This window comes from Oryctolagus cuniculus, chromosome 15 (assembly GCF_051225735.1).
Source record: "Oryctolagus cuniculus isolate XC-2025 breed Fujian yellow rabbit chromosome 15, ASM5122573v1, whole genome shotgun sequence".
NCBI lineage: Eukaryota > Metazoa > Chordata > Mammalia > Lagomorpha > Leporidae > Oryctolagus > Oryctolagus cuniculus.
The window spans coordinates 31,172,243-31,195,847 of NC_142881.1; the positions used below are offsets into that span (position 1 = coordinate 31,172,243).

General features: G+C 39.7%; 1 protein-coding gene across 9 annotated transcripts in view; it reads left to right on the forward strand.

Moving 5' to 3' along the window:
* HPSE2 (heparanase 2 (inactive)) overlaps window positions 1-23,605 on the forward strand; it is a 716,512-nt gene that overhangs the window by 478,005 nt on the left and 214,902 nt on the right. For all 9 annotated transcript variants that reach the window (XM_002718623.6, XM_089314560.1, XM_089314564.1 and 6 more), the window contains one exon: window positions 8,726-8,773. In XM_002718623.6, coding sequence (XP_002718669.1) covers window positions 8,726-8,773 — 48 coding nt within the window. The remainder of the gene's footprint in view (window positions 1-8,725; window positions 8,774-23,605) is intronic.

The window sequence follows — 23,605 nt, forward strand, 5'->3', positions numbered from 1 at the left end:
AGTGGAATATTCTAATTCAAACTTATGTTAGAACAGGTTTCTGTTCATTTGGTGACCCAGAAATCTATGGAAAGTATTCAATTTTGAGCAAAGGGGAAAGAAGCAGAATAGAACTCAGAAGCAAATAATGGGTTTTGCCCTTAGAGTAGCCCATATGTTTTATGTTCAATGGTCAGCAAACCAGAAATAGAAAAATTGCTTTTTATATCCAGAATTTCACTCTCTGGTTGGTCTAATTATCAGTACTTCTACTAAATGTGCTGATTTATAGATCTTGGGTTTTACTCAAAGCATGGAGAGCTATGAAGGCTATATGGGTAAGTAAATATAGAAATTTCACTGTATTATTAAACACAAGCTTCCATTATGACTTATGTGGGCCCTAGGCACTCTTGACTTCATGGGTACATTCTTCCACAAAGACATACTAAAAACTATATTTTATTACTCCATTGGTAAGAAGACAAATATATTAAAACATTTTCAACTTAAAACTTCATATTTTTCTTAGTGAAGTAAGCCAGTCCTAAAAAGACAAATACCATATGTTTCCCTGATCTGTGGTAACTAACAGAGCACCAAAAATGTGATGTATAGGAATAAAATTGACATTCTGAGACTGATGATTGTTTACAGCCCTTGTCTCTACTGTTGAGGAACATCTTTTTGTCTTAATGTTTATTGAACTCTTTATTTTGTGTAGGGTTAATCTTATGAGTATAAAGCAGACTGAAAGATGACTATAAAATTGAGAAGGAATAAGAAAAGGAGGAGGAGGGAGGGTAGGGTGGGAAGTATCACAGTGTTCATAAATGTGCATATATGAAATACATGAAATTTGTATATCTTAAATAAAATTTAAAAAAAAAGAGAAATAGCCACAATCGTTAAGAAAGATGGATGTATTTCAAAGATAAAGGGCAGGTTTTAGTTTAATACTTTTTTTGCATATGACTTGATGCAGCCTTCTAAGCAGTTCAGAAAATTGAATGAGGAAGGAAACTAGAAAGATTAGCTACAATAACATGTCACCATGTTAAGGCTGATTACAGCTTTATTTCCTGCCTACAAACCTGCTTCTGCCCCATTCTTGTTTGGAGTGGGAAAATCCACAGCTGGGGACAATTTGGTGCACAGTGTAATTATCACATTGTTATTCCTAATAACTGGTCTGCTTTATTTCAACTGTGAAAAAGTTATATTACTTGACCAAACTACAGGTGGAGAAAACTGTGTGTTCCTCTGATTCCCAAGAAGAGAGTTCCCATCTCTTTGCCTTTAGAAAGAGACCAAGCTGTTCATTCAGTGCTCATTAACAGTGAAGCAGACTAATCCCAGGGTCCACTTTTCTACTGGAGAATTGTGTTAACTGCCAGTAATTTCTAAACTTGCTTTCTTTTTTATTTATTTATTTATTTACTTGACAGATAGAGTTAGACAGTGAGAGAGAGAGAGAGAGAGGGGAAGGTCTTCCTTCCGTTGGTTCACCCCCCAAATGACCCTCCAGCCGGTGCTGCGCTGATCTGAAGCCAGGAGCCAGGTGCCTCTCCCTGGTCTCCCATGTGGCGCCGGATTAACCAAGTGAGCCACAGTGCTGGGCCCCACTGGCTTTCTTTTATTTTTATTTTTTCCTGGAATTTACTCTCCTGATTGGAGAAGTAGTTTAATTCCTGACCCAAACTCAAGCTTATGAATTATTCCCATCATTCTAGTGACAGAGGATGTTTTTCTCTGTCTCTGATACCAGAGATGTCAGTCTGGAATGAGAATTAAAAAAGAACATTGGTGTGGGGGTGGCACTGTGGCATAGCAAGTAAAGCCACCACCTGCAGCACCAGCATCCCATATGGGCACCAGTTCGTGTTCCAGCTGCTCCACTTCTGATCCAGATCTCTGCTATGGCCTGGGATAACAGTGGAAGATGGCCCAAGTCCTTGGGCCCCTGTACCCACGTGGGAGACCCAGAAGAAGCTCCTGGCTCCTGGCTTCAGGTCGGCTCAGCTCCAGCCATTGTGGAGCAGATGGAAGATATCTCTCTCTCTCTCCCTCCCTCCCTCCCTCTCTAACTCTGCCTTTCAAATAAAATGAATAAATATTTTTAAAAAAGAACATTGGAGGAGACTGGAGTATGAAACAGATTTGATGTTTTGCAAGGTAAATTTCCTGACTTTATTCTTTTCTGTTCCTTTTCTCCTTTCCTTCACAACTCTGCTTTCTCCTCCAAGAATGCTGTACCCTCACAGATGCTGCCAAATTTTTTCAAAGGTGTGGTCTACGCCCTCATGCATTAGAAGCACCTAGAAGGACATTAAACATGTAGCATGAGCTCAGGTTAAGCTGTCACTTGGGATGCTCACATCAAATATCAGAGTACCTGGGACTGAGTCCCACCTCCACTTCTGATCCATCCTCCTGCTAATGCAAACCCTGTGACACAGCCAGTGATGGCTTAAGTACTTTGGGAAATCCAAAAGTTCTTGGCTCCTGACTTCAGCCTGACCCAGCCATGGATGAAAAATTCTCTCCCTCTCCACTTTCTCCTCCTTCTCCCTCTCCTTCTCCTTTTCCTTCTCCCTATACCTCTCCCTCTGCCTTTCAAATCAATACAAATAAATATTTTTTAAAAAACATGATTTGCAGGCTTCAACCCAGATTTTCTGAACCAGAATATGTGGTGATGAGACCCGCATACTGTAATTTTGAACAAGGACTCCACAGGAGTCTTTGTACCCCAGAGTTGGAGATTCACCACTTTGTAACACAGATGGAGCCTGAGTTTTATTATTTTATTTTACAGATCAAAACATGGAGTCATGCAATTGGTAAATGACTTGCCAAGCTCAAAAGCCAGAGCCAGGGAGAAGAAATGCACATTTATTGAATGTCAGCAGTGGACCAGGAACTACCTTTGTTCCTTCATGTCCGTGTTCTTCTTAATCCTCACAATATATGTGGGAATTGGGTGCTGTTCTTTCCATCTGAAAAGGTTCAGGGAGGTTAAACATCTTGCCCAAGGTGACATGGCTAATGAAAGGTGGCTTCAGATTTCAAATCTGTTATCTGTCTCACTCTAAGGCTCATTCTGTCTCTATTCTGTGGTGTTGTTTTCCTGAAATTGTCTTTAAACTAAGCAAAACAGTCTGTCATACAAAATAAAATATAATCCTTTCCTAACTCCATTCTGCAATGTTCACTTTTATAGAGTCAGCTTCTAACCAGGGCTTGAGGTTTTGCAAAGTTTTCTTTTCTGTGTGAAAGTCATAGTCGGTCGCATCCTGATGCATTTATCCTCTTTCCCACCAGGCTCTGTAGCCAGGGAAAATCATGTCAGGGTAGGTATAGTCCTTTTTGCTTGAATCCAAGTATTTACAACTTCCTCGGCAGCATTTTAGACTGTCAAGACACGTCTATCATAATATTCTGCTAATCAGCACCTTCCAGTTCCAGCCAGAGCCCTCCAGATGTATTTCAATATGTTCTCTCATCACCCCCTGTGCTTTTTGAAATTCATCCTAATCAAGCAAACCGATTTGGTTCTCTTACACGTGTTACCATCTTACATCTGCCTCCTTCTTGTTCTATAGCCTTCCTTTTCCCAGTTCCTCACTAGCAGCAGGTAAGAATCATCTCAGGGGCCACTTTCGGGTGGTAGTGCCCATCACCCTATCTTGGGAAGGATTCTGAGGCCAATTCTCAGATAACTGAGGGAATAATAGATCAAATACCATGGGCTCAGGAAAATGAAGCAAGCAGAGCCACATGTATCATTTGCTATGTCTGCATGGTTATAAAACAGGGCTTTAGCGTCAGAATTGGATTTGGATTCCAGATCTACATCTTACTACATGGGTGATTTTGAGCCTTAAGCAGTTTTCATCATTAATAAAATGAAAATGATAATAGAAAACTTCTAAAATATATAAACTACTTACCTAAATTAAACGAGTATAACTTCCATCAACAAGAAAGATTGAAGAATCTCACCCATCTAAAGTCTTGTATGTTAAAGGCTCTATAAATCTACCAAAGGAAATGTAAGCTCCCAAAGGGAATCCTAAATAGAGATTGTTCTAGCATTAAAGTTAACATATAGCTTCTGTTCACCAGTCTGCTACCAGTGTGAAATAAATAGTGAAGAGAAGGTACACACGCAAGAGAGATAGGAATGAAGGATTAAAGCAAGGAAGGGAGAGAGGAGACAGCAGGTTAGAGAGATGTCACCATTTCATTTGTTCTATGCAGCACCCAGTATAGCTCCATATAGTCAGTCATGGAAAAGTAAATGCCTTTGGACCAAGTGGAAGATGCCTCTAAATCTGTTACTATTCTACATTCAGCCTGGGTTAACACAAGGTGGATAGTTTTGTCATATGGTTTTCCTAAGTTTCTGTGTAGAATGGCTATCACATCTTACTTATGTTAGTTACATAATCAAGGATTCTCTCTGTGGACAAGAAAGATCAAGCTGCTTTACTCTTACTGAAGTATGTACTCATTTATACACTGAGTTCCCTGTGAAGGATTTATCCTCTTTCTGGGAACGAGATTCAGAGTCCAATGTTTAGGATTGTACTCCGTGGTCCCAAAATAGAACTCAAACCCCAAACATGAAAAAAGATGGGCCTTACTGTAAGAGAGAGCTGTGATATGCCCTGGGAAAGAAAGCTAAACAATATTTCAGACATGTCGTATGTGCAGGTGGGTAACAAAAGGAAAGAAATTCTCCCAGATTTGGAGTCTCCCAGGGAAAGAGAGGAACTCTCGCAATGAAAGGGGATATTTACTTTCTGCTATTGCAGCAGATTGAGTCTCGGAAGGAAGACTCTGAAACACTGAAATGTCTGCCTGGCATTGGCTGAGTTCCTGTGGAACAAGTTCTCGTCCCCTTTCCTCTCTTATCCATCTTTGCAAGAGTAGAAGTAAGCAGGAGAGCATATACCCCTTTTCTTCTGAAATTATAATCCAAATTTCTGTCATCGTATTTCAAGACTGGAAATATCCAACCCTGATAAAACAAAATCTTCTCTTTTTGTTAGTATTGGCATTCTGGGTCTTCTTTAACTCGTACATGCGTAGAACTTAGGAAGTGACTGATGGAAAAATCCCTGGAGAGTAACAGATCCTAAATAGAATTTCACTTTCCCAGTGGTATTTCACTGTGGCGCTGTGGTGTAGTGGGCTGGGCTTCTGCCTGCAGCACCAACAAACCATTTGAGTGCCAGTGCATGTCCTGGTGCTGATGGCACTATTCTGTGTGCATGTTATTCCACCTCTAAGATTATTGTTACTGAGCATTTTGCAGCTGCGTTGAAATTATTCATTTATGTGGTTTGGGCCTGGTTTTTTAAAAGATTTTTTGTTTATTTATTTGACAGGTAGAGTTACAGACAGTGAGAGGGAGAGACAGAGAGAGAGGTCTTCCATCCGCTGGTTCACTCCTCAGACAGCCGCAATGGCCGGAGCTGCGCCAATACGAAGCCAGGAGCCAGTTGCTTCCTCCTGGTCTTCCAGGTGGGTGAAGGGGCCCAAGCACTTGGGCCATCCTCCACTGCTTTCCCAGAGGCCACAGCAGAGATCTGGGCTGGAAGAGGAGAACTGGGGCCCATATTGGATGCTGGCGCCGCAGGTGGAGGATTAACATAGAGAGCCATGACGCTGTGGGCCTGTTTTTAAACTATGGGCAGAACTAGAGAGCAGAAGAACTCACCAGTGTTAGATTTGAACAAAGAAAATTATGACATTTTTGGACTTCTTGTCTTCTGCAGTGCTGAAGTAGATATCAAAACCATATAGAGGGGCCGGCACCATGACACACTACGTTAATCCTCCGCCTGCGGTGCCAGCATCCCATATGAGCACCGGGTTCTAGTCCCGGTTGTTCTTCCAGTCCAGCTCTCTGCTGTGGCTGGGGAAAGCAGTGGAGGATGGCACAAGTGCTTGGGCCCTGCACCTGCATGGGAGACCAGGAAGAGGCATCTAGCTCCTGGCTTTGGATCGGCGTAGCTCCGGCCATGGTGGTCATTTTGGGGGGAGGGTGCGCCATCGGATGGAAGACCTTTCTCTCTGTCTTACTCTCTCTCTGTCTGTAACTCTGCCTGACGCATAAATAAATAAATAATCTTAAAAAAAGCAAAAACAAAAAACAATATGGGAATGATATAAATATAAAGAAGAAAGCCCTATTTTCAGGGAGGAATTATGGGGGTGCAGAATACCCTAAACTCATTGACTGTAATATATGTGATTGGTTTTTCTTTTTCTAGTTTTTAGAAACTGTTATTCAAAGACATTGGAAAACTGAAGTTTTTAAACTTCTTTAAAAACAAGAGTATATTTGGTCATCTTGGTAGTTTTTGGAAATGCATGCTTTGTTTGACATTATTTACAAATTCAGTCGTTCCTCTTAGGAATAAATGTAGAAATGCTTCCATATGCTTGAAGCTGGTCTCATAATTTTGCTAAGAAGGAAGAAGGAAGAATGTAGTTCATAGCAATTTTCACATGAATCCATGTTTAATATGGTGTTTCCTCAAAGTTAGCCAAAGCGACTTTTCTACTGCTCAATTTATTACTCAGGTTGAAAAGATAACATCATATTTTTTAAAATATTAAATGCTTTGTGCTACTTTTAAAAATATAATGATAAAGCTAAGCTAAACTACATTTTATTATTTTGGTTACTTATACAAAATAAAATGTTAGGTAAGGATTTTATTATTTTTTTTTCCAGATAGACAAGGAAAATCACATAGCACCACTAAAAGTAAATCTTTACTTAATATACACTAAATTGATCTTCTGTATATAAAGATAATTGAAAATTAATCTTGATGTGAAGGGGAAGTGGAGAGGGAGTGGGAGAGGGGAGCGTTGTGGGGGGGGTGGGGGAGGAAGCTATTGTAATCCATAAGCTGTACTTTGGAAATTTATGCTCATTAAATAAAAAAATTTTAAAAAAAGTAAAAAAAAAATAAAGTCAATCTCTCAGATTAAAAAAAAGTAAAAAAAAAGTTTGAGGTTTTCATATACTAAATTCTTTTTTCAAGCAAAAAATTCTAAGATATAATTTTATAAAAAAACCACCTATTCAGGCTGGCGCTGTGGCTCAGTAGGCTAATCCTCCTCCTTGTGGCGCCGGCACACCGGGTTCTAGTTCCGGTCGGGGTGCCGGATTCTGTCCCAGTTGCCCCTCTTCCAGGCCAGCTCTCTGCTGTGGCCCGGGAAGGCAGTGGAGGATGGCCCAAGTGCTTGGGCCCTGCACCCCATGGGAGACCAGGATAAGTACCTGGCTCCTGCCATCGGATCAGCGCGGTGCACCAGCCGCAGCGCGCCGGCCGTGGCGGCCATTGGAGGGTGAACCAACAGCAAAGGAAGACCTTTCTCTCTGTCTCTCTCTCTCACTGTCCACTCTGCCTGTCAAACAAACAAAAAACAAAACAAACAAACAAACAAAGACCTATTCTGCTCAATAGGTCCCTTTTTTACATTCTTACTTCTACACTGCTGATTGCTGCTGGAGCACAAAAGGCAAAACCAGACAGGAGCTTAGCCAAGTCCCCTGCAGGCCTCCTCCTCCTGCTTGTCTTTTCCCTCCCCCTTCCCTCTCTTTCTCAGTTCCTGCTTCTCTTATCAACTTCATCACAGTCCAGCTCTGTGCTTCCTCTCCTCCACTCTACAGAGGGAGTCAGTCCTCTTCTGATATCACACCAAAGCAGAGCCTCAGTGGAACACCACAGCTCTTTGGCCCATGCAAAGGGCCTTTCAGAAAAGCACAGTCTCTCCCTGGTAAAATAGTTATTCGGTTATAAAGTACAATTACAGATGGTTTCCTTGTAGAGAAAAGTTCCTCTCTAGTCTCAGGGATGAAAGGAATATCTTAAAGAACCGAGGTGTTTCCTTTGATTTCCTGCATGACAGCATGTGTGGATAGGGAAAAGGAGGTGGGTGAATCATGGAATTATTAACAGACATGGGGTTTATGATACCCTGAGCCACCTGTGAATCCTAGATGCTTCCTCCTGGCTGTTTGTTTCTCCTGCCACCTCCAGGAACACAAGAGAGTTAAGAATTGCTAGTAAAGCTTCGCTCTGTGCTTAACTTCATGGAACCAAGCCTGTTTCTCTTGTGTTGAGCATGGTTGTCACATGAGACTCCGTTCTCTAGTAGCTGCTCCTGAAGTAGCTGGGTTTCTCTTTGGTGGTGCTCAGATCTCTATACTCATGCAGCTATGACAGCCTTTCATTGGGATATATTTGATAGCACTTTTTTCCTGTATAAATAAATTGGTTTTCCCACATTCTGTCTAAGACAGGCCTGCGGTTTTTCAGAGGTATCTACTATCCTGTTATCCTTGGGAAATGTTATTGTTTGTTTCCTAGCAGAGATTAGACAGCTTAGAGAATAGGAAATGGAACAGAGAAGTTTAAAGGTCAGAAAATTGATGAGGGAGCCATCATACCTGCGCTTTGGAAGACTTACATGAAGGCTGTACTGGGGGTGCTGATTTCCAGATGGTGAAGAGCTGAAAATATGCTTATTTTTCCTTCTTTAGTTTGACCTTTAACAACTGTGGATAGGCCATGAGTAGGTTGTATATCCTCTCAGAAATCACAGCTGCTCAGGGGTCAGCCCAAACTATGGTGTTTGGGGGGTTTGGGGCTTATGTTGACCTTGGGGAGATAGCTTATTTTAAGTTGCAATATTTTTTCCTTTCTGTTCCTCACAGATTCATGAAGGTGGCAGGAAGCACAGTGGATGCAGTTACCTGGCAACAGTAGGTATTCACTATTTTTACTTTTACTTATTGTCAGCTGCCATGAAATTAAACATGATTAGTTTTCACCAAGTTCATAATTTTCACCAAGTTCATAAGCTATCATCTTTGAGAAAAACATTTAAAATTAAACCCAAAGCTGTTACTCCAACATTGTAATTTGCTTTATTTTGTTGCTGTAATCAATACGCAATTCTTCTTAAGTGCTAAAACTTAACTGAAAAGTGATCGCTGTTAAATATAAGAGTGGGAATAAGAGAGGGAAGAGATGTGCAATTCGGGACATGCTCAAGCTGACTTACCTCAAACGGTAGAGTTAGAAACATACCAGGGGATTCGAATTCAATCCCATCGAGGTGGCATGTACCAATGCCATCTCACTAGTCCCAGTGATCAATTTCTGTTCACAATTGATTGTAATGATAGGACTAAGAACCAAAGGGATCACATAAACAAGAATAGTGTCTGCAAATACTAGCTGATAGAATCAAAAAGGGAGAGAATGATCCAACATGGGAAGTGAGATACACAGCAGACCCATAGAATGGCAGATGTCCTAAACAGCACTCTGGCTTCAGAATCAGCCCTTAAGGCATGCAGATCCGGCTGAAATGCCCATGAGAGTATTTCAGGCATGGAAAGCCAAGACACTCTGGGGGGGAAAAAAAAAACCTAAATGAAAGATCTCCATGAGTGAGATCCCAGTGGAAAGAATGGGTCATCAAAGAAGGAGGTACCTTTCTCTGAAGGGAGGAGAGAACTTCCACTTTGACCATGGCCTTGTCTAAATATGATCAGAGTCAGTGAACTCAGGGGGCTTCCATAGCCTTGGCAGCTCATGACAAGAGCCTAGGGTGATTACTGAGGCCATAAACAAGATTGTCAATTTGTTAAGTCAACAACAGGAGTCACTGTGCACTTACTCCTCATGTAGGATGTTTGTCCTTAGTGTGCTGTACATTGAGATTGAATGCTATAACTAGTACTTTATGTTTCTGTGTGGGAGAAAACTGTTGAAATCTTTACTTAATGTATGTTAAACTGATCTTCTGTATATAAAGAGAATCGAAAATGAATCTTGATGTGAATGGAAGGGGAGAGGGAGTGGATAAGGGGAGGGTTGCGGGTGGGAGGGACATTATGGGGGGGAAGCCATTGTAATCCATATTCTGTACTTTGGAAATTTATATTCATTAAATAAAAGTTAAAAAAAATTAAAAAATAAAACAAAACACTAACACATTTTAGAGAACTCAGTTATTATGTGCACTCTTCAATTAATCTGTTGCAAGTGAAAGGTACTGTGGATCTAAGCATGCTGCCATTTTCCCTATAGGCTTTTCCTCTGGGGATGAATTTCCTTGTCTAAGAGAGAAAATAGTTTTTAATTGTTCCATATAGCAAATGAAAAGGAAAATAGAAATACTTCATTATATTAATAGCAATAATCTTACTAAGCGCTAAGTGAGTCACTTATGTGAAGCAGGTTAAAAAAATATAACAGAATAAAGCAGCCTCAAGAGAGGGGATTAACTCCGACAGTCTGAGAAGAAACTTACAATGGCAAAGACCTGTAATTCCAGTGCAACTTGACCTATAAAGATAATTAGCTGATACATAACGTTCAGTATTCGCTAAGTCTCCTATGGCATGTGTTCGCATGAATTGTCTCTCCACATTTATTCTGGAATCCTGTCCTTCTTTCCTGCAAGAATGTGTCCCTCAGCATCTTCCAAATCCTTTCCCATTTAACGTAGTTCTCCCTGTGCAGACCTGTGTGTTCTCCACGATCCGGACCCTCCTCAACCCAGAACTGCGACCACCTTTGCCCGTAACTCTAACCCTGCCCTCCTAGTGCTTAGACTCTTTTTGTCTGTCCTGTTTTAAGTAGCTCGCATTATCCATAATGGATTTGTGGTGGTTGTGAAAGAAGAAAAAATAGATGAAAAAAATTTTTTTATCTCTGAACAGGATTTTGGCTTGTTAGTAATCGGTAATTTGATCATAAAGATAATTATTTTACCCTACATTTACATGCACTGTTACGTTACGTTCAAAACAACAAGTTTCAAGTATTTTCAGAAATTCTTTTCCTTCTTCAGCTTGTTTTCTGAGTCATGGATTGAGTACATTTGAGGCTATTCACATTCTTTTGCTTAAAATCCCACCATATCTTCCCTTTTTACTGAGATCAAAAGCCAACTTCTCTACTCTGGCCCACTGTGTTTGGCTCTTGCGCCTTCTGATCTCATCTGGTGAACCTGCCCTTATTCATTCTGCAGCAGCACACTGGGGGCTCGTGTACATGTCTGCCTCAGGGTCTTTGTATATATACTATTCCTTCTGCCCTAAAATGCTCTCCCCCCACTCGTTGTGTGGCTGGCTTTTTCTCATATTTTAAGGCTCATCTTACATGTCATCTCTTCAGAGAGGACTCCCTGAAAATCCTATCCAAAAAAGATCCTCCATTTAATTATTTTTCTTAGCTCTTTGTTTTTTTCAGTAGCACTTATAGTAACTTACATCTTTTGCCTCATAACATGTTTTTTAATTTTTCCCTTTAATCAGAATGTCACTTATTCAAAATACAAGGTGCTTATTTAAGCAATTATTTATTAGGCATTTACTATAAATAACTATAATAATAATAATAGTAACAACAACAACAATGTTCCAGGAAGTGTTCTCAAACTTTATATGCCTTATTATATTTGATCCTCACAACAACCAAATGAGGCAGAGAATATTTTTATCTCTATTTTTCTGTAATTTAGATGAAGTCATACAAAAATCAAAGATTACACAGAAAGTGGCAGTTCTTAGAATTAAAATTGAGTCAGCCTCACGTCAAGGACTACTGTCTTAACTATAACTGCACTGAGAGCAGAACAGTGTCCTTCTACTGTGATCCTGTTCAACATTTTCACTAAAGCTATCTGGATAGTGTATAAAGCTGAAGCTTGAAGAACTCACAGAATTTGTATGGAGAGACGGTGAGATCAGTGTGAGAATGTTGTTGGCTAAGAGTGTATGGCTTCAGTTGTCATAGCTGGCAGAGAGGGATCTAAGATTTTCTTCTCTGTTCAGGCACACTCCCTGACACAGTGGGATGAAGCGAGCATAGCATTCTTTCCTGTAACAGGAAGAGAAAATTTTACTAAATACATTTTGTTTATTGTCTCTTTAGAGCATTGTCCATGTCTCAAGATGAATATTACACATTTGCAACTACTCAAAACAAGAGATACAAAGCAATACAAAGCAGGCAGGGATTTTTGTTTCTTTTGGCTCCAGGATCAGCACGCATTTGTAGACAACACCTGAGATGTGCCATTTATCTCTCCAACCATATTTTTCATCAGGATTTGGTATAGTCATGAAAGAAACCCAAGAAACGCTAATTAGGAGGACTCAGTGGAAATTAAAGCCAAATGCCGTGTTTCTCGAACTCTGAGGTGAAGATTTCTTTTTTCTTTCTTTTTTTTTTTTTTTTTTTTTTTTTTGACAGGCAGAGTTAGAGACAGAGAGAGAGAGACAGAGAGAAAGGTCTTCCTTTTTCCGCAAGTGGCCACTACGGCCAACATGTTGCAGCCGGCGCACTGCGCCGATCCGAAGCCAGGAGCCCGGTGCTTCCTCCTGGTCTCCTATGGGGTGCAGGGCCCAAGGACCTGGGCCATCCTCCACTGCACTCCCTGGCCACAGCAGAGAGCTGGACTGGAAGAGGAGCAACTGGGACAGAATCTGGCACCCCAACCAGGACTAGAACCCGGGGTGCCTGCGCTGCAGGCAGAGGATTAGCATAGTGAGCTGCAGCGCCGGCCAGATTTCTTAATATGTAAAGGAAAGCAAGAGTCATGGTCAGAGAAAAAAAAAAGAACTAACATAGAATTTATCATTTGTGACTTTATGGATATATGGATTGCCGGAAGAATCAATTCATTGTTGATGAGCAGAAGATGTTGAACTTGAGTTTGAATAACCAGAACTCTCAGTATGAAAACATTAAGAAATTAACTGTTTTTGTTTGGAAGCTTGCAATTTAGGATTTTCTATAGTTAAAAAAAATTTATTTATTTATTTATTTATTTGAGAGGCAGAGACAGGCAGGCACTCAGGGAGCTCCCATCAGCTGGGAACAATGATTGCAACCCTGGCAGAAGCCAAGATGCAATCCATATTTCCCACATAGGTAGCAGGAACCCAGCTTTGAGTCATCACCTGCTACCTCCCAGGGTATGATTAGTGGGAAGCTGTAAAAACAGCAGAATAGAGCCAGGAGCAGAGCTAGGACCTGAATCTAGACTTGCCATCTGATGTGGGATGCACATGTCTTAACTGCTAGGCCACATGCCTGCCCCTGGTTAACTACATTTTGAGAACATAGATGTATGACTTAATCTTTGGTCCTGTCCACCAGAAAGAGTTAATTAAATGAAGATCTAATTATAAGCATAATGGATAATGGAGTAGTTTGTATCAGAGTAACACTAATATAGATAGCAATGGCAAAAAAATCTAAGTATTGAAAGAAAAAACCCAAAACACTGAAGAGTGATGGAAAGGAGAAGGGACTCCTCCTAGAGGAGCCCTCCAACCCTACTGCATGTGATTTCCTTGTGTTTGACACTGTGGTTCTTTAGTAATATATGCATCATGAGCTGCCTAGAACTCAAACAGAAATACATGGTTATATTAGCTTGAGGTGTCAGGAAAAGAGATACAGGCAGGAGCCTGAGGGTAGCAATCTTAAGGAGCTACAGAAGGAAAAACACCAAACATGCATATACACTTCCAATCAAATCTTTAATCCCTGAAGTGTATATAATCACAAAACACTTTAGAAACCTGGTGAAAGCAACAGCTAGAAGCCTGAAAATCTCTTTTTCTCCCAAGATTAATATTTTATTTATTTTTGAGACAAATCCTTATCTCCAGAACATATAAATATGTTATATTACGTGGCTACACACAGAAACACAGATACATAGTTATCACTATGAAAGAAGGTGAAGGCAGAATATCACACAGTAAAAGTCCAAAGGAAATCTAAGGTAAACATTAGAAATATTTATGGAAAAATGGCAGGGCCAAGTCGTTACTTATCAGTAGTCACCTTAAATGTAAATGGCCTCAGCTCTCCAGTTAAAAGATACAGGCTAACTGAATGGATTAAAAAACAAGATCCATCTATTTGCTGCCTACAAGAAACACATCTCACCAACAAGATACACACTGACTGAAAGTGAAAGGATGGGAAAAAAAAGGATATTCCACACTAACAGAAACTTTTTGTGCCAGTACCAGGCTGTTTTGATTATAACTGCCCTGTAGTATGTCTTGAAATCTGGTACTGAGATGCCTCCAGCTTTGATTAGTTGTATAAGATTGCTTCAGCTATTCAGGATCTCTTGTGTCTCCATCTGAATTCCAGCATCGTTTATTCCATATCAGAAGGATGTCCTTGGTATTTTGATTGGTGTCACATTGAATCTGTAAATTGCTTTTGATATTATGGACATTTTGATGATACTGATTCTTCCAATCCATGAACATGGAAGATGTTCCCATTATTTTGTGTCTTCTATTTCTTTTTGTAATGTTTTGTAATTCTCATAGTACAGATCTTTGATATCTTGGGCTACATTTATTCCAAAGTATTTGACTTTTTTGTAGCTGTTGTGAATGAGATTGATCTTAGAAGTTCTTTCTCAGCCCTGGCATTGTCTGTGTATACAAAAGCTATTGACTTTTGTGTGTTGATTTTATATCCTGCCACTTTACCAAACTTTTTTGTGAGTTCTAATACTCTCAATGTATCAATTTTAAATTTTTTCAAAAAGATAAGCTCTTCATTTTGCTGATCTTTTGGGGTTTTTTTGTTTCAATTTTTGTTTATTTCTTCTCCAATTTTATTTATTTCTCTTCTCCTACTAATTTTGGGTTTGGTTTGCTGTTGTTTTCTAGGTCCTTGAGATGCATTGATAGCTCATTTATTTGGTGCCTTTCCAATTTTTTGATCTAGGCACTCTACCTCAACCTCTAGTGCTCTGATTTTTTAGAAGTAAGACAGTTTCTTAATTATGCAGGGCAAGGATCTTCCAATTTCTTCTCAGCCAATTTTTCACTGTTGAAAAATATTCAGGATTCCTTCTTTAAGTTATATGAATCATATTTATAGATATTATATTAGAATTAATAAAAAATGAAGATTATTTCATTTATTCACATATAAATAATAAAACCAGTATATTTTATACAAATAGCTCACTTTTATGAACAGTAACTATACTTTCCAAAATGAAAAATAAGTTAGAAGGATGGCATTTTATATTTTCACAAATCTCTGTGATTTCTGACTTACTTAAGACAGTGAGATTATTGTATTGTCTTCTGCATTCTATAGAAACACATTGTTTTGGTTTAAGAAAATGAAGAAAATTTAACCTTATAGAGAGATAGAAGTGGAAAAGGCATAGTATTTGAATATCCCTTTTCCTATAATTTTAAGTATTCTTCTGAGGTACTACAACAAAAACCAAAATGTGAAAGTTTTTAAAGATTATTTACAATGTGGAATATGCAACCATATCATAATCTGACACATTAAACTCCATTGGTTATGTACTTTGAAAAAATCTATTTTTCATGCATGTGTTTGTAAAATCCTGATTTTGTTTTGTAATATCTTATAACATGGTTTTGTTTCATAACCATCCTGTAACATCATATTTGGAAAATATTACTTAACCAAATCATGAGTTATAAAGATTTTCTAGGTGTTGACACATTTTATTATAAAAATCATTATATCACATTTATTAATATCACTACTAACATAATCATATTTGTTTTCAAAAAATGACAACGTTAAGATAGCAGATACAGATTTTCTTTTTTTTTTCTTTTTTTAACTTTTATTTAATGAATATAAATTTCCAAAGTACGATTTATGGATTACAATGGCTTCCCCCACATACCGTCCCTCCCACCCACTACCCTCCCCTTTCCCACTCCCTCTCCCCTTCCATTCACATCAAGATTCATTTTCAATTATCTTAATATACAGAAGATCAGCTTAGTATACATTAAGTAAGGATTTCAACAGTTTGCTCTCACACAGAAACATAAAGTGAGAAATAATAGATGATTTTTTTTTAAATGATGATGAAATCAGATCAGACCTATTGTCATGTTTAATCCCAGTGAGAGTCAAGTTGGGAGTTGATAATTTCTTTCTTTCTTTTCTTTGTTTTTTTTTTGTTTTTTTTTTTTTTACAGAGGATCAGTTTAGTATGCATTAAGTAAAGATTTCAACACTTTGCACCCCCATAGAAACACAAAGTGAAATATATTGTTTGAGTACTCATTACAGCATTAAATCTCAATACACAGCACATCAAGGAGAGAGATCCTACATGAGGAGTAAGTGCACAATAACTCCTGTTGTTGACTTTACCAATTGACACTCCTGTCTATGGCATCAGTAGTCTCCCTATGCTCCAGTCATGAGTTTCCAAGGCTATGGAAGCCCTCTGAGTTCTCCTATTCTTATCTTGTTTAGACAAGGTCATAGTCAAAGTGGAGGTTCTCTCCTCCCTTCAGAGAAAGGTACCTCCTTCTTTGAAGACCTGTTCTTTCCACTGGGATCTCACTCACAGAGATCTTTTGCCAGAGTGTCTTGGCTTTCCATGCCTGAAATACTCTCATGGGCTTTTCAGCCAGATCCGAATGCCTTTAGGGCTGATTCTGAGGCCAGAGTGCTATTTAGGACATCTGCCATTCTATGAGTCTGCTGAGTATCTCACTTCCCATGTTGGATCACTCTCCCCTTTATTTATTCCATCGGTTAGTGTTAGCAGGTACTAGACTTGTTTATGTGCTCCCTTTGACTCTTAGTCCTTTCATTATGATCAATTGTGAACTGAAATTGATCACTTGGACTAGTGAGATGGCATTGGTACATGCCACCTTGATGGGATTGAATTGGAATCCCCTGGTATGTTTCTCACTCTACCATTTGGGGCAAGTTAGCTTGAGCATGTCCCAAATTATACATCTCTTCCCTCTCTTATTCCCACTCTTATGTTTAACAGGGATCACATTTCAGTTAATTTTTAACACTTAAGAATAACTGTGTATTAATTACAGAATTAAACCAGTCATATTAAGTAGAACAGACAAAAAAACTACTAAGAGGGATAATGTATTAAGTTGTTCATTAACAGTCAGGGCTATGCTGATCAAGTCACCATTTCCCATAGAGTCCGTTTCGCTTCAGGAGGTTTCCTTTTTGGTGTTCAGTCAGTTGTCACCGATCAGGGAGAACATATGGTATTTGTCCCTTTGGGACTGGCTTATTTCACTCAGCATGATGTGTTCCAGATTCCTCCATTTTGTTGCAAATGACTGGATTTCGTTGTTTCTTACTGTGGTATAGTATTCTAAAGAGTACATATCCCATAATTTATTTATCCAGTCTACCGTTGATGGGCATTTAGGTCGGTTCCAGGTCTTAGCTATTGTGAATTGTGCTGCAATAAACATTAGGCTGCAGACCGCTTTTTTGTTTGCCAATTTAAATTCCTTTGGGTAAATTCCAAGGAGTGGGATGGCTGGGTCGAACAGTAGGGTTATCTTCAGGTTTCTGAGGAATCTCCAGACTGACTTCCATAGTGGCTTGACCAGTTTGCATTCCCACCAACAGTGGGTTAGTGTCCCTTTTTCCCCACATCCTCGCCAGCATCTGTTGTTGGTAGATTTCTGAATGTGAGCCATTCTAACCGGGGTGAGGTGAAACCTCATTGTGCTTTTGATTTGCATTTCCCTGATTACTAATGACCTTGAACATTTTTTCATGTGCCTGTTGGCCATTTGGATTTCCTCTTTTGAAAAATGTCTATTGAGGTCCTTGGCCCATCTCTTAATTGGGTTGTTTGTTTTGTTTTTGTGGAGTTTCTTGATCTCTTTGTAGATTCTGGTTATTAACCCTTTATCTGTTGCATAGTTTGCAAATATTTTTTCCCATTCTGTCGGTTGTCTCTTCACTCTCCTGACTGTTTCTTTTGCAGTACAGAAACTTCTCAATTTGATGCAATCCCAATAGTTGATTTTGGCTTTGACTGCCTGTGCCTCCCGGGTCTTTTCCAGAAACTCTTTGCCTGTGCCAATATCTTGAAGGGTTTCTCCAATGTTCTCTAGTAACTTGATGGTGTCAGGTCGTAGATTTAGGTCTTTAATCCATGTTGAGTGGATTTTTGTGTAAGGCGTAAGGTAGGGTTCTTGCTTCATGCTTCTGCACGTGGAAATCCAATTTTCCCAGCACCATTTATTGAATAGACTGTCCTTGCTCCAGGAATTGGTTTTAGATCCTTGATCAAATACAAGTTGGCTGTAGATGTTTGGGTTGATTTCTGGTGTTTCAATTCTGTTCCATTGGTCTATCCATCTATTTCTGTACCAGTACCATGCTGTTTTGATTACAACTGCCCTGTAGTATGTCCTGAAATCTGGTATTGTGATGCCTCCGGCTTTCTTTTTGTTGTACAAGATTGCTTTAGCTATTCGAGGTCTCTTGTGCCTCCATATAAATTTCAGCACCAATTTTTCCAGATCTGAGAAGAAGGTCTTCGGTATCTTGATTGGTATTCCATTGAATTTATAAATTGCTTTTGGGAGAATGGACATTTTGATGATATTGATTCTTCCAATCCATGAGCATGGAAGATTTTTCCATTTCTTGGTATCCTCTTCTATTTCTTTCTTTAAGGTTTTGTAATTTTCATCGTAGAGATCTTTAACGTCCTTGGTTAAGTTTATTCCAAGGTATTTGATTGTTTTTGTAGCTATTGTGAATGGGATTGATCTTAGAAGTTCTTCCTCAGCCATGGCATTGTCTGTGTATACAAAGGCTGTTGATTTTTGTGCATTGATTTTATACCCTGCTACTTTGCAAACTCTTCTATGAGTTCCAATAGTCTCTTAGTAGATTTCTTTGGGTCCCCTAAATAAAGAATCATGTCATCTGCAAAGAGGGATAGTTTGAGTTCTTCCTTCCCAATTTGTATCCCTTTAATTTCTTTTTCTTGCCTAATAGCTCTGGCTAGAACCTCCAGAACTATATTGAATAGCAGTGGTGAGAGTGGACATCCCTGTCTGGTACCAGATCTCAGTGGAAATGCTTCCAACTTTTCCCCATTCAATAGGATGTTGGCTGTGGGTTTTTCATAGATTGCTTTGATTGTATTGAGGAATGTTCCTTCCAAACCCAGTTTGCTTAGAATTTTCATCATGAATTGGTGTTGTATTTTATCAAATGCTTTCTCGGCATCAATTGAGATAATCATATGGTTTTTCTTTTGCAGTCTGTTAATGTGGTGAATCACATTGATTGTCTTGCGCACATTAAACCATCCCTGCATACCAGGGATAAATCCCACTTGGTCTGGGTGGATGATCTTTCTGATGTGTTGTTGCATTCTATTGGCGAGAATTTTATTGAGGATTTTTGCATCTATGTTCATCAGGGATATTGGTCTGTAATTCTCTTTCAGTGCTGCATCTTTTTCCGGCTTAGGAATTAAGGTGATGCTGGCTTCATAGAAAGAATTTGGGAGGATTCCCTCTTCTTCGATTGTTCTGAATAGTTTGAGAAGAATTGGAGTTAGTTCTTCTTTAAATGTCTGGTAGAATTCAGCAGTGAATCCATCTGGTCCTGGGCTTTTCTTTGTTGGGAGGGCCTTTATTACTGTTTCAATTTCTATCTCAGTTATGGGTCTGTTTAGGTTTTCGATGTCTTCCTGGTTCAATTTAGGTAGGTTGCATGTGTCCAGGAATCTATCCATTTCTGATAGGTTTCCCTGTTTGCTGGCATACAAGTCCTTGTAGTAATTTCTGATGATTCTTTTTATTTCTGTGGTGTCTGTTGTTACGTTTCCTTTTTCATCTCTGATTTTATTGATTTGGGTCTTTTCTCTTCTTTTTTTAGTTAGTTGGGCCAATGGGGTGTCAATTTTGTTTATTTTTTCAAAAAACCAGCTCCTCGTTTGGCTGATTTTTTGTAATGTTTTTCTTGATTCAATCCTGTTGATTTCTTCTCTGATTTTAATTATTTCTCTTCTCCTACTAGATTTGAATCTGGTTTGCTGTAGGTTTTCTAGATCCTTGAGGTGAATTGAAAGCTCATCTATTTGGTGCCTTTCCAATTTCTTGATGTAGGCACCTATTGATATAAACTTTCCTCTTAACACTGCTTTTGCTGCGTCCCATAAGTTTTGGTATGTTGTGCTGTTATCCTCATTTACTTCCAGAAAGTTTTTGATTTCTCTTTTGATTTCTTCTATGACCCATTGTTCATTCAGGAGCATGTTGTTCAATCTCCATGTGTTTGCATATGCTCTAGGGATTCCTGAGTTGCTAATTTCCAACTTCATTCCTTTATGGTCTGAGAAGCTGCATGGTATGATTCTAATTCTTTTGAATTTGCTGAGACTCGCTTTATGGCCTAGTATGTGGTCAATCCTAGAGAAGGTTCCATGTACTGCTGAGAAGAATGTAAAGTCTTTAGCTGTAGGATTGAAAGTTCTGTATATATCTGTTAGATCCATTTGGGCTATAGTGTCGTTTAAATCTACTGTATCCTTGTTGATCTTCTGTCCAGATGATCTGTCTATTTCTGAGAGTGGAGTATTGAAGTCCCCCAGTATTATTGTATTGGGTTCTAAGTCTCCCTTTAAGTCCGTTAACAAGTCTTTTAGATAAACCGGTGCCCTGTAGTTAGGTGCATATACATTGATAATTGTTATATCTTCCTGTTGAATTGATCCCTTAATCATTATGTAGTGTCCCTCTTTGTCTCTCTTAACGGTTTTTGTGGTAAAGTTTATGTTGTCTGAAATTAAGATGGCTACGCCTGCTCTTTTTTCATTTCTGTTGGCATGGTATATCTTTTTCCAGCCTTTCACTTTCAGTCTGTATGGATCTTTGTTGGAAAGATGTGTTTCTTGTAAGCAGCAAATAGATGGGTTTTGTTCCGTAACCCAATCAGCCAATCGGTGTCTTTTAACTGGACAGTTCAGGCCATTCACGTTCAATGTGACTAATGATAAGTGGTAACTTTGCCCTGCCATTTGCCAAAGATAAGTTCTAATATATGCTTTGAATTCCCTGTGATCTTTTGCTGTGAGCTTTCCTTCCTTGGTTTCCTTCCTTTACCTTCTTTCATATTGATGACCGTGTTTCTGTGTTTCTGTGTGTAACACATCTTTAAGCATCTTTTGCAGGGCTGGACGAGTGGCAACAAATTCTTTCAATTTCTGTTTGGTATGAAAAGTCTTTATTTCACCTTCATTCACAAATGATAGCTTTGCAGGATATAATATTCTGGGCTGGCAGTTGTTCTCTCTTAGTACCTGGGCTATATCTCGCCATTCCCTCCTAGCTTGTAGAGTTTCTGATGAGAAGTCAGCTGTGAGTCTGATTGGAGATCCTCTGAAAGTAATCTGACATTTCTCTCTTGCACATTTTAGGATCTTTTCTTTATGTTTCACTGTGGAGAGTTTAATTACAACGTGTCGTGGTGAGGATCTCTTTTGGTCGTGTTTATTAGGGGTTCTGTGAGCTTCCTGTACTAGGATTTCTCTGTCCTTCTCCAAACCTGGGAAATTTTCTGCTAATATCTCACTAAAAAGGCCTTCTAATCCTTTCTCCCTCTCCATGCCTTCAGGAACTCCTAGAACCCGAATGTTGGGTTTTTTAATAGTATCCTGAAGATTCCTGACAATATGTTTTAGAATCCTAATTTCCTCTTCTTTTCTTTGGTCTGACTGTATCCTTTCCTGTTCTCTGTCTTCTAAGTCCGATATTCTCTCTTCTGCTTCACCCATTCTGTTTGTAAGGCTCTCTATTGTGTTTTTCATTTGATCTATTGAATTCTTCACTTCAGTCACTATCCCAGTTTCCTGTTGTACTAGCTGTTTCGTTTCATTTTGATTCCTCCTTAATATTTCATTTTCACGAGAGAGATTTTCTATCTTGTCCATTAAGGATTTCTGTAGTTCAAGAATTTGTTTTTGAGAACTTCTTAATGTTCTTATCAATTTTTTGAGATCTGCTTCTTGCATTTCTTCTATGTCATCATCTTCATAATCTTGAATTGGGGTGTCTTTTTCATTTGAGGGCTTCATGGTGACTTCCTTTTTTTTATTACCTTGGTTTTTGCGTTTGTTATTTGGCATATTGGAGATATTTGGTTTCTTCACTGTGGTGCTTTTTCTTGTTATACTATGGCTCTAGATTAAGTGGACTATCTGTTTTTGATGGAGCCTTAGGGCTTGAGATGGGTGTGGCCTGAGAGCTCTGTTTGGTGTGCCAAAGGTGACACTCCCAGGTTAGGCATGGTAAACCTCTCTCTCTCTCTCTTTCTTTTTTTTTTTTTTTTGATTCAAAAGGGAAGTTATTCTGCACAGCTGAACGAAGTTGGAGGTAGTTAGCAGGCAAATGATATACCCACAGGAACCAGAGATCGGAAGCTCTTTCCCAAGGACCACACAGGGAATCTGTTCGGCCCTCAGAGTGGGCTCAAATTCTCCTTCAGTCTCCCACTGGGTTGCCAAAGTTACGGAATTGTAGCGTCTCTGGAGAGTGCTCACGTGAATTCCGTGAGTTCTCTCCCCCACCATCTCTTTTTTCACAGTCTCAGTTCAGTAGCACCACAAATTTACTAGGTCCTAATCTCCTGTTAATTTGCCCCGCCCAGAGTCAGGTTTTTCTGCTAGGCTCAGGGCCGGTGCAGACCTGAGGTCGCTCTGCTTATGACGTATGTCCAAGATGGCGCCTGCTCTTTGTCTTGCTCGCCCTTGAGAGGTGAGCGGAGAGAGAGAAACCCGTGTCCGTACCAGTCACCTCTCTCTCTCTTCCAGTTAGCCTGGTGAAGTCCCCCCCCCGGGGGTCGTTCCCTCTAGTCTCCTCTTTCCGCTTGCCTGCCGGTGTCTCGGGCTATTGAGGTTGGGCTCACCTCGCGTTCCAGCGGCTCGGTCCCGCGGCTCGGCTTGCGCAGCTCAGTCCCGCGGCTTGGCTCCCGCACGGTGGGCAACCTTGTTCTCCCAGTAGGTCCTCCGATTCACGACCACTCAATCCAGAAGAGTTTCCTCTCGCGTTCCAGCGGCTCGGTCCCGCGGCTCGGCTTGCGCAGCTCGGTCCCGCGGCTCAGTCCCGCGGCTCGGCTTCCGCGCGGTGGGCGACCTTGTTCTCCCAGTAGGTCCTCCGATTCACTACCACTCAATCCAGAAGGGTTTCCTCTGCAATATTATCCTGGTTCTTTTTTCTGAGGCTACCGTAACTCCCCTTTTATTAAACTAAATTTTCCCGGACTATCGGTGCGCGCCCTTACTATTCCGCCATCTTGGCTCCGCCCCCCGGCAGATACAGATTTTCTAACAATTTAATTTTCACTTAGCAGTTCAAACATTATTATCTTCAAAAATTCTGTCAGATGTTTGCCTTGACATGAAAAGCTCATTTTGTTTATTTTTGAGAAAAGATATTTTAAATACCCATTGCTAAACAATCATAATTTGTCATTTGTTCTTTCAGGTAAAAAGTGATTCAATTTTTAAAAAATGACCAATTCAGTTTGTATATCAGTCATACAAGTGTTTATCCTTGATACAACAATAATACTTTGCTGTAGAGCAATTGTGTATATTTCCCATTGAATTACTCAGAATATTTTTTTGACAGGCAGAGTGGACAGTGAGAGAGAGAGACAGAGAGAAAGGTCTTCCTTTTGCCGTTGGTTCACCCTTCAATGGCCGCTGCAGCCAGCGCATTGCGCTG